The 12,694-nt window shown below is 32.7% G+C and overlaps 1 protein-coding gene across 1 annotated transcript in view; it reads right to left on the bottom strand.

Annotated features, from left to right (window-relative positions):
• LOC146540961 (irregular chiasm C-roughest protein-like) overlaps positions 1-12,694 on the bottom strand; it is a 70,039-nt gene that overhangs the window by 37,033 nt on the left and 20,312 nt on the right. Inside the window, exon 2 of the mRNA XM_085187919.1 lies at positions 10,823-11,190. Within this exon, the coding sequence (XP_085044045.1) occupies positions 10,823-11,107 (285 nt within the window). The 5' untranslated portion in view covers positions 11,108-11,190. The remainder of the gene's footprint in view (positions 1-10,822; positions 11,191-12,694) is intronic.

Below are 12,694 nucleotides of genomic sequence, written 5' to 3'. Positions count from 1 at the left end.
TTAATTTACTAAAATTTTACTTTGTTTTATTTTCATTTGAAACGCATTTTAATAAAACCAAATAATATTTTTTATCACTTTAAACAAAAAGACTAAATAAATTAATTTACTAAAATTTTACTTTGTTTTATTTTCATTTGAAACGCATTTTAATAAAACCAAATAATATTTTTTATCACTTTAAACAAAAAAACTAAATAAATTAATTTACTAAAATTTTACTTTGTTTTATTTTCATTTGAAACGCATTTTAATAAAACCAAATAATATTTTTTATCACTTTAAACAAAAAGACTAAATAAATTAATTTACTAAAATTTTACTTTGTTTTATTTTCATTTGAAACGCATTTTAATAAAACCAAATAATATTTTTTATCACTTTAAACAAAAAGACTAAATAAATTAATTTACTAAAATTTTACTTTGTTTTATTTTCATTTGAAACGCATTTTAATAAAACCAAATAATATTTTTTATCACTTTAAACAAAAAGACTAAATAAATTAATTTACTAAAATTTTACTTTGTTTTATTTTCATTTGAAACGCATTTTAATAAAACCAAATAATATTTTTTATCACTTTAAACAAAAAGACTAAATAAATTAATTTACTAAAATTTTACTTTGTTTTATTTTCATTTGAAACGCATTTTAATAAAACCAAATAATATTTTTTATCACTTTAAACAAAAAGACTAAATAAATTAATTTACTAAAATTTTACTTTGTTTTATTTTCATTTGAAACGCATTTTAATAAAACCAAATAATATTTTTTACATTAGCATTTATTACATAATAAATAATGTTTCATATATATTTTTTTAAGGTAAAACTAAATATGTACATATAAAAAAATACATAACATTTTATAATATATTTTCTTAACTAATACAATAAAAATGACATCTTAATACTATCTTAACTTATAATGACCCCAAGCTAATGTATCTATTGAGTTATGCAAAATATGTCGCTTGGTGTCGTTGTATGACAAACAAATTTTATTATTTTTTTGTGTAAATATAACATGTTTGATGCTTCTAAATCTATACATTTCAGCAAGTTGTATTTTTTTATTAAATAAACATGATTTATAGTCACTAACATTTTAATTTCTTAGTTACACTTTTATTAACCCCTTTAGCTTTGGTGATAGTACGATCTTCAACACTCATTGCATACATTTTTGATCGCAATCCAACAAATTCAGTAAGAATTTTTCCGTTGTTCTCGTCTTTAAAAAATCCTAATTTCTTTTTATTTACTTGAGGAAAGTGAAATTGATTATTTGAAGGATAATCAGAAGTATTGAAATATGAATTTAAATCTTCCTTAATTTCTTTGTAAAAATCACCGCAAAATATTTGATATATCAGACTATCAGTATCAGTATATAACAATTTTATGTTGGTAAATTTATTTTTCATGTACTGATAGTGAAAGTCATACATTAAAGTCTTGGATATCTCTAATATGCTAAAACCTAAATGTATGGGCTTATTATAAAACAATTTAGTTTTGCGAAGTTGGACTGCGACCAAATTTTCAGAAAAAATGGAAAGACTGTGGAATTCGGGGCGAGCAATGAGACTCTCAACATCTTTGATTTTTCCATGATTTTCCCAATGTGTTAATAATTTCACGTTTACTCTTTTTTCGATATTTTCCATTGTCTTTCCAAATACAGAATTATTCATCAGCTTATAAAAATCTTTTTCAAAGTCGGATGTTGCTAAAGTTCGTAATTGAGTGTTTAATTCAATATATTTTTTTAACCAAGGTTTTTGCTTGAATTTTAATACTCTATGAACTTTTTGTACTCGCAAACCATATTTCTCACATTGCAAAAGGTTTCTATAATGTATAACATATTTTTTTTTGTTATATAAATTAGTAACTAATTTAGATTCTTTCGAATTACCCACACAAATATTTTCTGGACACAATGGAAAGTCGGAATGAGCATCATGTAAGCTATCGGGGTATTCTAGATCTACTTCTAAAATATATCCAATATCAGAGGTGATTGGTACATTATAATTTACATAAGGATCTTCCCATTCAAAATTAGACAAAGGCAAGTATTGAGACATAGCCCACCCATATAAATTGTTTGCATCAAGATAAATTAAATATGAAATAAGATCATTACTATCAAAAGTTTTCATGTGTGGATTATTTGCTTTTGCATAGCGATTACTGCATTGCGATATGCCTCCTCTAATACTGGATTTGACAAAAGCAATTTTGTCAAAATCTGTCAATAATTCTAGTTCAACTTTGGTATATTTTAACATAGCATCCCAACTTAACCCTGGAGCGGTACAGTAATGAGCAGGATCTAAATCGTAAGTCTTCATGCAAACATTTCTAAAATTTTCATTTCAATTTCATAAGTGATAAGCATACAGTTTGAATATTATAAAAACTAAATTAGACGACAGAGAGAAATGGTCACTTTATCAACAAACTCTTATTTGTATTTTATTGCTAAAGATCGAAAACCAATAGAAATACCCTTAGTAAATTTTGGTGAGTCGGAAAATTATTATACTAACTTGCACAATGTAGCGGAACAAACCTATTAAAATACCGGATAACGATAATATTCAAACTGTATGCTTATCACTTATGACTAATAAAGAAACAATGGCGTTAGTAATAGCAAATCTGTTACAAGTTTGAGCATGTCTAAAATTCCACAATAACAACTAAAAAATAAATCAAAAATATATATATTTCCACTGTCAGAGTAGGATAGGAGCCTCCACGTGGCGCACCCTGGAAGCAGCTAGGTCCGGTAACGCAGGGCCTAGGCTGACTGATCCTGTCCCCACAATGAATTGGAATGTTCCAAAAGCCAGTAACTGCCCTTCTCAGGGCCAAACAAGTGACCACGCCGATTGTGACGAATCTAACCTTAACCCTTACCGAGCAGCTCTCACGGTAATATCTATTAACATCGAAGGTTTTTCTTCCCTAAAATCCGAATTACTCGCGAATCTCTGTAAAAATACCGCTTGCGACATTTTGTGCGTCCAGGAGACACATAGAGATGCAAACCAATCAAGACCCTATATCTCAGGCATGACACTTATAGCCGAGATCCCACATGAAAAATATGGAAGCGCAATGTTTGCTAACCCAGCTGCGATTGTCGATGCTATATCCGTAGCCACCCAAAATGATATAGAAATTATCACCGCTGATTTCCGAAACTGTAGTGTCACATCAATCTATAAACCCCCAAACATTCCCTTTGGCCCAATCGACATAAAAATTACTGATCACCCAGCTCACATTATTATTGGAGATTTTAATAGCCATAGCTCGTCCTGGGGCTATTCCTCTACTAACAAAGATGGTGAGGCGGTTGAGGCCTGGGCTGAAGCTAAAAACTTCACCCTACTACATGACTCTAAACTTCCAGCATCATTTAATAGTCGAATTTGGCATCGGGGATATAATCCAGATCTTATATTTACAAGTCAAAACATCAGTTCCTTATGTAAAAAGAGAGTTCATGAGCCCATCCCACACACGCAACACAGACCTATTTCCTGCCAAATTCAAGCAGCGATAACTCCTGTTGTGGTTCCCTTTAGAAGACGGTTTAATTTCAGGAAAGCCAAGTGGCGGGCCTTTTCTGAGTACGTGGAGTCTAAGCTGATAGATGTAGAACCAACCCCGCAGAACTACGATTTATTTGTGGATATCATCTGGGAATCAGCTCGTAAGCACATACCCCGCGGCTGTCGGTGCTTGTACATCCCAGGCCTTGAGGATCAGTCTGCTAAGCTGCTTTCTACCTATGAATCGCTCTACTCCAAAGACCCTTTTTCTGAGGACACCATTCTGGCTGGAGAGGAACTTATGCGGACACTTGTTGAAAGCCGAAAAAACAGCTGGATTCAGCTTATATCTTCCGTTGACATGACCCATAACAGCAAGAAGGCATGGAACACCATTAAAAAGCTAACTGGCGACCCCCCAAATGCTACAAACTCTGGTCAAGTAACTGCCAATCAAGTTGCCCATCAGCTTCTTTTAAATGGAAAGCCACCCCACCGCCTGCCCAGGGAACTAAAGCCACTTATCTCACCGACTGACAATACCGATGCCATCAGCAAACCCTTTGTACTAGCCGAAATAGTAGCAAGCATTAAATCTTTAAAAAATGGAAAAGCGGCTGGCTTGGACGACCTTACTACGGAACAAATTAAACACTTGGGTCCCGTAGCTATCTCATGGCTATTAGCAATGTTTAACTCATGCCTGAATCTCTGCACAATCCCAAAGGTCTGGAGGCGGGCCAAAATCATAGCTCTGTTAAAACCAGGTAAAAGCCCAGATGATCCGAAAAGTTTCCGCCCCATATCGCTATTAAGCCATACATTCAAACTTTTTGAGAGGATGCTTTTAAACCGCCTGACGCCTTTACTTGAGGAACACCTAATCCCAGAGCAAGCTGGTTTTCGTCCTGGCAAGTCCTGCACTAGGCAAACTTTGAATCTTGTACAGGCTATTGAGGACGGGTTTGAAAACAGGAGAATAACTGGCGTTGTCTTTGTTGATTTAACAGCTGCATACGATACCGTCAACATTCGTAGACTCCTAGTTAAAGTTCACAACATAACTAACGATCAAGGCTTCGTCCGCATACTAAGAGATATCTTAAACAACAGAAGATTTCAGGTTCACCTTAATCGTAACAAAAGTAGGTGGCGCAGTCAGAAAAACGGCCTCCCACAGGGGAGTGTCTTAGCCCCGGCCTTATTTTCCATTTATACCAACGATCAACCAAAAACTCCAAACACCCATCAATTCCTCTATGCCGATGACCTTGCTTTGGCTGCTCAGGCGCCATGTTTTGAGGAGGTGGAAAGTTTGCTGAAGACAGCCCTAAGCGCACTCGACTCTTACTATGACGATAACGCCCTTAAACCCAACCCGTCTAAAACTCAGTCGTGTGCGTTCCACCTGAGGAATCGTGAAGCAAACAGGCCTCTTCAAATATCTTGGCGAGGTGCTCAAATTCAACACTGTCCACAACCACGATACCTGGGAGTTATACTGGACAGGTCTTTAACATTTAAAGCTCACTGCCTGTATACCAAACAAAAAGTATGTGCAAGAAATAATCTGCTCCGTCGGCTAACGAGAACACATTGGGGGGCATCTCCGCACGTACTTCGTACAACAGGCCTCGCTCTATCTTTCTCTGCGGGTGAATATGCGTGTCCAGTTTGGCACCGTTCCGCTCATGCAAAGGAGGTGGACATAGCATTAAATGAGACTTGTCGAATAATTACTGGTTGCCTTAAGCCCACACCATTAAACAAGGTCTACCCTCTGGCCGGAATAGCGCCTCCTAAGGTTCGACGTGAGGTGGCATGTTCTGTCGAAAAAATGCGTCAGGAAAAAGACCCTCGGCACCCACTCTTTGGCTACACCGCACCTCGTGCCCGCTTGAAAAGTCGCCACAGTTTTATTCAAGCTACCAAAGCTCTAGATTGCATTCCGAGTCGCGCTAGGATACGGTTATGGCAGACAATCTACTCGCCACCTTCAGGCTTTGTTCCCCCCAAAGAGTGCCTACCCGCAGGTTACAACTTGCAGTGGCCAACATGGAAGTCACTTAATCGTTTACGGAGCCAGGTTGGCCGATGCAAAGAGCTTCTCGTGAGATGGGGGTACGAACTGAGGGATGGGTCACCCTGTGACTGTGGCGCCGATCCACAAACGATGGCACACTTACTCTCCTGCCCGAAATGTCCATTCACCTGCTCACATGACGATCTGATGGAAGCAACAGATGCCGCAGTCGACGTGGCTAAATACTGGCAAAATGTGATATGAATTCTCCATTCATTGACACGAAGAAGAAGAAGAAGAAGAAGAAGACTGTCAGAGTATGGCTGACTATTCTAATCTTTACTTAAAAACTGATGTAATACTTTTATGTGATATTTTCGAAAATTTTAGAAATGTTTGCATGAAGACTTACGATTTAGATCCTGCTCATTACTGTACCGCTCCAGGGTTAAGTTGGGATGCTATGTTAAAATATACCAAAGTTGAACTAGAATTATTGACAGATTTTGACAAAATTGCTTTTGTCAAATCCAGTATTAGAGGAGGCATATCGCAATGCAGTAATCGCTATGCAAAAGCAAATAATCCACACATGAAAACTTTTGATAGTAATGATCTTATTTCATATTTAATTTATCTTGATGCAAACAATTTATATGGGTGGGCTATGTCTCAATACTTGCCTTTGTCTAATTTTGAATGGGAAGATCCTTATGTAAATTATAATGTACCAATCACCTCTGATATTGGATATATTTTAGAAGTAGATCTAGAATACCCCGATAGCTTACATGATGCTCATTCCGACTTTCCATTGTGTCCAGAAAATATTTGTGTGGGTAATTCGAAAGAATCTAAATTAGTTACTAATTTATATAACAAAAAAAAATATGTTATACATTATAGAAACCTTTTGCAATGTGAGAAATATGGTTTGCGAGTACAAAAAGTTCATAGAGTATTAAAATTCAAGCAAAAACCTTGGTTAAAAAAATATATTGAATTAAACACTCAATTACGAACTTTAGCAACATCCGACTTTGAAAAAGATTTTTATAAGCTGATGAATAATTCTGTATTTGGAAAGACAATGGAAAATATCGAAAAAAGAGTAAACGTAAAATTATTAACACATTGGGAAAATCATGGAAAAATCAAAGATGTTGAGAGTCTCATTGCTCGCCCCGAATTCCACAGTCTTTCCATTTTTTCTGAAAATTTGGTCGCAGTCCAACTTCGCAAAACTAAATTGTTTTATAATAAGCCCATACATTTAGGTTTTAGCATATTAGAGATATCCAAGACTTTAATGTATGACTTTCACTATCAGTACATGAAAAATAAATTTACCAACATAAAATTGTTATATACTGATACTGATAGTCTGATATATCAAATATTTTGCGGTGATTTTTACAAAGAAATTAAGGAAGATTTAAATTCATATTTCAATACTTCTGATTATCCTTCAAATAATCAATTTCACTTTCCTCAAGTAAATAAAAAGAAATTAGGATTTTTTAAAGACGAGAACAACGGAAAAATTCTTACTGAATTTGTTGGATTGCGATCAAAAATGTATGCAATGAGTGTTGAAGATCGTACTATCACCAAAGCTAAAGGGGTTAATAAAAGTGTAACTAAGAAATTAAAATGTTAGTGACTATAAATCATGTTTATTTAATAAAAAAATACAACTTGCTGAAATGTATAGATTTAGAAGCATCAAACATGTTATATTTACACAAAAAAATAATAAAATTTGTTTGTCATACAACGACACCAAGCGACATATTTTGCATAACTCAATAGATACATTAGCTTGGGGTCATTATAAGTTAAGATAGTATTAAGATGTCATTTTTATTGTATTAGTTAAGAAAATATATTATAAAATGTTATGTATTTTTTTATATGTACATATTTAGTTTTACCTTAAAAAAATATATATGAAACATTATTTATTATGTAATAAATGCTAATGTAAAAAATATTATTTGGTTTTATTAAAATGCGTTTCAAATGAAAATAAAACAAAGTAAAATTTTAGTAAATTAATTTATTTAGTCTTTTTGTTTAAAGTGATAAAAAATATTATTTGGTTTTATTAAAATGCGTTTCAAATGAAAATAAAACAAAGTAAAATTTTAGTAAATTAATTTATTTAGTCTTTTTGTTTAAAGTGATAAAAAATATTATTTGGTTTTATTAAAATGCGTTTCAAATGAAAATAAAACAAAGTAAAATTTTAGTAAATTAATTTATTTAGTCTTTTTGTTTAAAGTGATAAAAAATATTCTTTGGTTTTATTAAAATGCGTTTCAAATGAAAATAAAACAAAGTAAAATTGTAGTAAATTAATTTATTTAGTCTTTTTGTTTAAAGTGATAAAAAATATTATTTGGTTTTATTAAAATGCGTTTCAAATGAAAATAAAACAAAGTAAAATTTTAGTAAATTAATTTATTTAGTCTTTTTGTTTAAAGTGATAAAAAATATTATTTGGTTTTATTAAAATGCGTTTCAAATGAAAATAAAACAAAGTAAAATTTTAGTAAATTAATTTATTTAGTCTTTTTGTTTAAAGTGATAAAAAATATTATTTGGTTTTATTAAAATGCGTTTCAAATGAAAATAAAACAAAGTAAAATTTTAGTAAATTAATTTATTTAGTCTTTTTGTTTAAAGTGATAAAAAATATTCTTTGGTTTTATTAAAATGCGTTTCAAATGAAAATAAAACAAAGTAAAATTGTAGTAAATTAATTTATTTAGTCTTTTTGTTTAAAGTGATAAAAAATATTATTTGGTTTTATTAAAATGCGTTTCAAATGAAAATAAAACAAAGTAAAATTTTAGTAAATTAATTTATTTAGTCTTTTTGTTTAAAGTGATAAAAAATATTATTTGGTTTTATTAAAATGCGTTTCAAATGAAAATAAAACAAAGTAAAATTTTAGTAAATTAATTTATTTAGTCTCTTTGTTTAAAGTGATAAAAAATATTATTTGGTTTTATTAAAATGCGTTTCAAATGAAAATAAAACAAAGTAAAATTTTAGTAAATTAATTTATTTAGTCTTTTTGTTTAAAGTGATAAAAAATATTCTTTGGTTTTATTAAAATGCGTTTCAAATGAAAATAAAACAAAGTAAAATTGTAGTAAATTAATTTATTTAGTCTTTTTGTTTAAAGTGATAAAAAATATTATTTGGTTTTATTAAAATGCGTTTCAAATGAAAATAAAACAAAGTAAAATTTTAGTAAATTAATTTATTTAGTCTTTTTGTTTAAAGTGATAAAAAATATTATTTGGTTTTATTAAAATGCGTTTCAAATGAAAATAAAACAAAGTAAAATTTTAGTAAATTAATTTATTTAGTCTTTTTGTTTAAAGTGATAAAAAATATTATTTGGTTTTATTAAAATGCGTTTCAAATGAAAATAAAACAAAGTAAAATTTTAGTAAATCAAGAGTTTTATTCTTAGGTTAGGTTAGGTTGAACATTTTTTTACATTGTTATTCTCTCATTTCGATTTCTTTTTGCTACATTTCATAAAAATATATATATTAAATGAGAAGTTTTTAATAAACAAAAGATTGCTACATCGGCGCACCATTATTTGAAACATTATATAGTAAAAAATACAATGGAAGTATTTAGACTAAATAAATTCACAAAGATTGTAATAAGAAAATCATTTGTAGAAAGCGATTTAATATCGCGGGTTCTAGCACACAGTCCTGTATCGTGGTTTCTGGCGCTTTGATTAAAATGAGAGAAATTGCAGGATTTCGGTAGGTTAGGTTAGGTTAGACATTTTTATTAGATTAAAATGATAGAAATTGCATATTAAATGAGAAGTTTTTAATAAACAAATTGTTATGCAACATAGCGACAAAGAGATGGGCACTGTGGTGTCGTTAGGTGATAAGTAATGCAAGAAAGAGACAGCAACACTGCACTGTGACGTAGGTTCGTTGTTAGCAATTCGGGGAAGCGAGCGATAAGGCCGGGCCCGAGCTTAATGAGGGTGAGTGATAAGAGACGCGTCTAGTGGCATTTAATTAATCGAAAAACTATCTTTGGAACGGTTAGAGCTACAGCTCTGGGACCCGGCGCAATCGATTCAAATGGGGGGCTAAACCTTTTTTTTTTTTTTTTTTTTTTTTTTAATTTCGACGCATCGACAAGTCGACGCGCGGGGTCTGGCACACTCCCGTGGTTCTAGCGCATTTGTTGGTTCTGGCGCGTGCGCCAGAACCAACAAATCCCAACTACTTGGAGGTGTGCACAGCCTGGGCGTCTCAACGTCGCGCTTTGCGCGACGTCATCGGGGACGACCTTTCCCTGCCGGCCGTAGTCAAGGCCATGGCCGGTAGCGAGACGTCGTGGGACGCGGTCTCATCCTTCTGTCACCAGTGTGTGTTGCCAGTGTTAACATATGGCGCTGAGACGTGGTCCTTCACTGCAAGCCTTATCCACAGGCTCAAAGTGGCTCAGCGAGCGATGGAGAGGGCTATGCTTGGTATTTCTCTACGTGACAAAATTCGTAATGATGAAATCCGTAGACGAACGCGGGTTACCGACATAGCTCTCAAAATTTGCAAGCTGAAGTGGCAATGGGCAGGCCATATTGTCAGGAGGGCCGACAACCGATGAGAGTATTTTAAACTCTATTAATACGAATTAATTCGTTCAATCAAATACAAAACCAAAGTTTAACTTTTATTAAATTTTCATATAAACAGGTTAAAAGCTGTTTTTTTATTAATCCGACCAACGAAATACACACAAAGTCAATTTTAGTTGAATTTTATTTTTGTATTGAAACTATTGGAACTTTTTTTAGAAATTTTGATTGGTATAACATATAAAAATTGACTTGTTTTTTGCCATTAATTTCATTCGGTAATTAATATATTTTTTAGTAGTTTCGCCACTCGTTATCACTCGTGTGGAAAGCGGAGAACGCATTGTCTTGACACTACGGATTTAACGCCATTGGTCTAGTGGACTTGTATCTAGCAGTTCCAATTTTAAAAGGTTTATACCTCCCTTAACTTGCTTTTCTAAGGGGAATCAAACCCACAATCGTAGCGTTTACCATCAAACATTTAATTTTAGTTTTTTTTTTTCACTCCGTATCCCGCACAAACCCTCTGTTTCCATTAGGACACTCCCGTACCCCGCATAGTTAGTCATACAAAAAAGCATCTTACCTGATCTTGAGGCTCAATCGCAAACTTCTGTTGTGTGAATCCACTAGAACTACCAAACAGTAAAAACATAATTGTCCACTTCATTACAACTACTCCTATTTTTAGAAATATCCTTAACAGAAGGAACAATGTATTTGCATTTCTACTTGTTATTCTTGATTTTACTATAGATCTCGATCTCTTCAGATTTAAATCTTCATCTTCTCTTTCTTCTATCTTCTCTCTCGATGAATCCGATTCATTTGATTCATATTTAATATTCTTAGAAACTGATTCTTTAAGCATTTTGATATATTCTTATAGGTTTTATGTTGTATAGCCATATGGGAACGGCATTGGACGATTTTCTTCAATTAGCATGAGTTTATCTGTAACAAATTATTTTTATTAGTTTAGTTATAAATTGTATATTTAATAAAATATTTAGTTCTTCTTTTGACTGAATTCGGGACCTCCTGTGTTGCATGGCGGAGTTCAACACCCCGCTTTAAAAGAGAGTAGGAATATGAATGAGCCGTCATGGCACAGGGTCATAAGCGTGTGACTGTAAACGCAATAGTTGTGGGTTTGATTCCCACTCGGGAAATGGAATATTAATAAATTAATTTCCTCGCTCTGGTATAAAGGCAAAGTGCGGCGTTGCGCACCGCCACTCAACACAAGTGCCGAACGGAAGTCTTAATGAGAACTGTGTGTATTAGCATTAGGTTCCCACGTTCCCTCTGCCTACTCTGCTATGTATAAAACAAAAAATAAAATAACTTCTAATAAAAATAACTTCGTATGAACCCATAACCGTCGTGTTTACTTCGCCAAGATAGCCTCTTTACAATATATAAAAGTTAATTAAATATACATGGTGATGTAAAATCGTGAATATGCAAAGTCACAACGAATATTATGAAAACCGCAAAAATTATACCGTACAGCGATATCAGTACCTACCTCATATACATATATATATATATATGTAACATATATCATATATGTATGTTTGTATGTGTGTACCAGCCATAAATAATTTCGGAAACCAATGAAAATGAATTACTGTTGCGCCAAAGGCAAATGTAGTGTAATTATTTTACTTAACTTTATTATTAACTTTGTATATCTGAGTTGTAATCTTTTGAGCCTGCAGTGGCGAAATGGAATAGCGATTGGGTTTAAATGGGAGGGTTGTGGGGTCAATTCCTATTCGGAGGACTTATTGAAGTGAACACGTAATGACTCAAAAATTGGGCGGAATACTTGAACTGAATTGTTTTATCGTTAGGTTCCCTCTTCCTATCCTGCTATGAGCGGGATACAGCGTGAAGCTATAAAAAGAAAACACTGTCATAAGTCGTATTCTAATATATTTACATTTTTGTCGTTGATAAAAGTTCCCTTTATCATTAAATCTGTTTTTATAATATATTTAATGATTGAAAGCTGAAGTAATACAAGTCTACCATTTCTAAGTTATAGATAGTTTAGAGCGAATGCACCAGAAATTGCCGACTTGCAACCGATCTCAATTATTTATTAGCGTTCATTCTACGTGGTCTATGAGGTAAATAAATTTATCTTAAAATGTATATTATAGATTCGGGTTCATTGGAATTTTATTTTAGCTATGTTTTTTTTCAGTTTCATAGTCTATCCCTCTTATAGCAGGGAGAAGTAGTGTTAAGACATTCCGTTTTCTATGAATTTCACATTAATTGGCGAAAATCAACGCCGCGCCTTCTATACCAGAGCGAGGAAATAAAACTAAGTCATTCCCCGAATTGGAAATCGAACCCACAATCATTATGCTTACAGTCAAAGCTGTAGCACTGCATCACTACGGCCTCTATATTGTATTGTTAACAAAAGAATTACTATACTGTG

This window comes from Heliconius melpomene, chromosome 1 (genome assembly GCF_056956725.1).
Source record: "Heliconius melpomene rosina isolate 202511_hmr_F chromosome 1, ASM5695672v1, whole genome shotgun sequence".
Lineage (NCBI taxonomy): Eukaryota > Metazoa > Arthropoda > Insecta > Lepidoptera > Nymphalidae > Heliconius > Heliconius melpomene.
The sequence above is the reverse complement of the archived record's forward strand: the minus strand, read 5'-3'. Positions and strand labels throughout refer to the sequence as shown.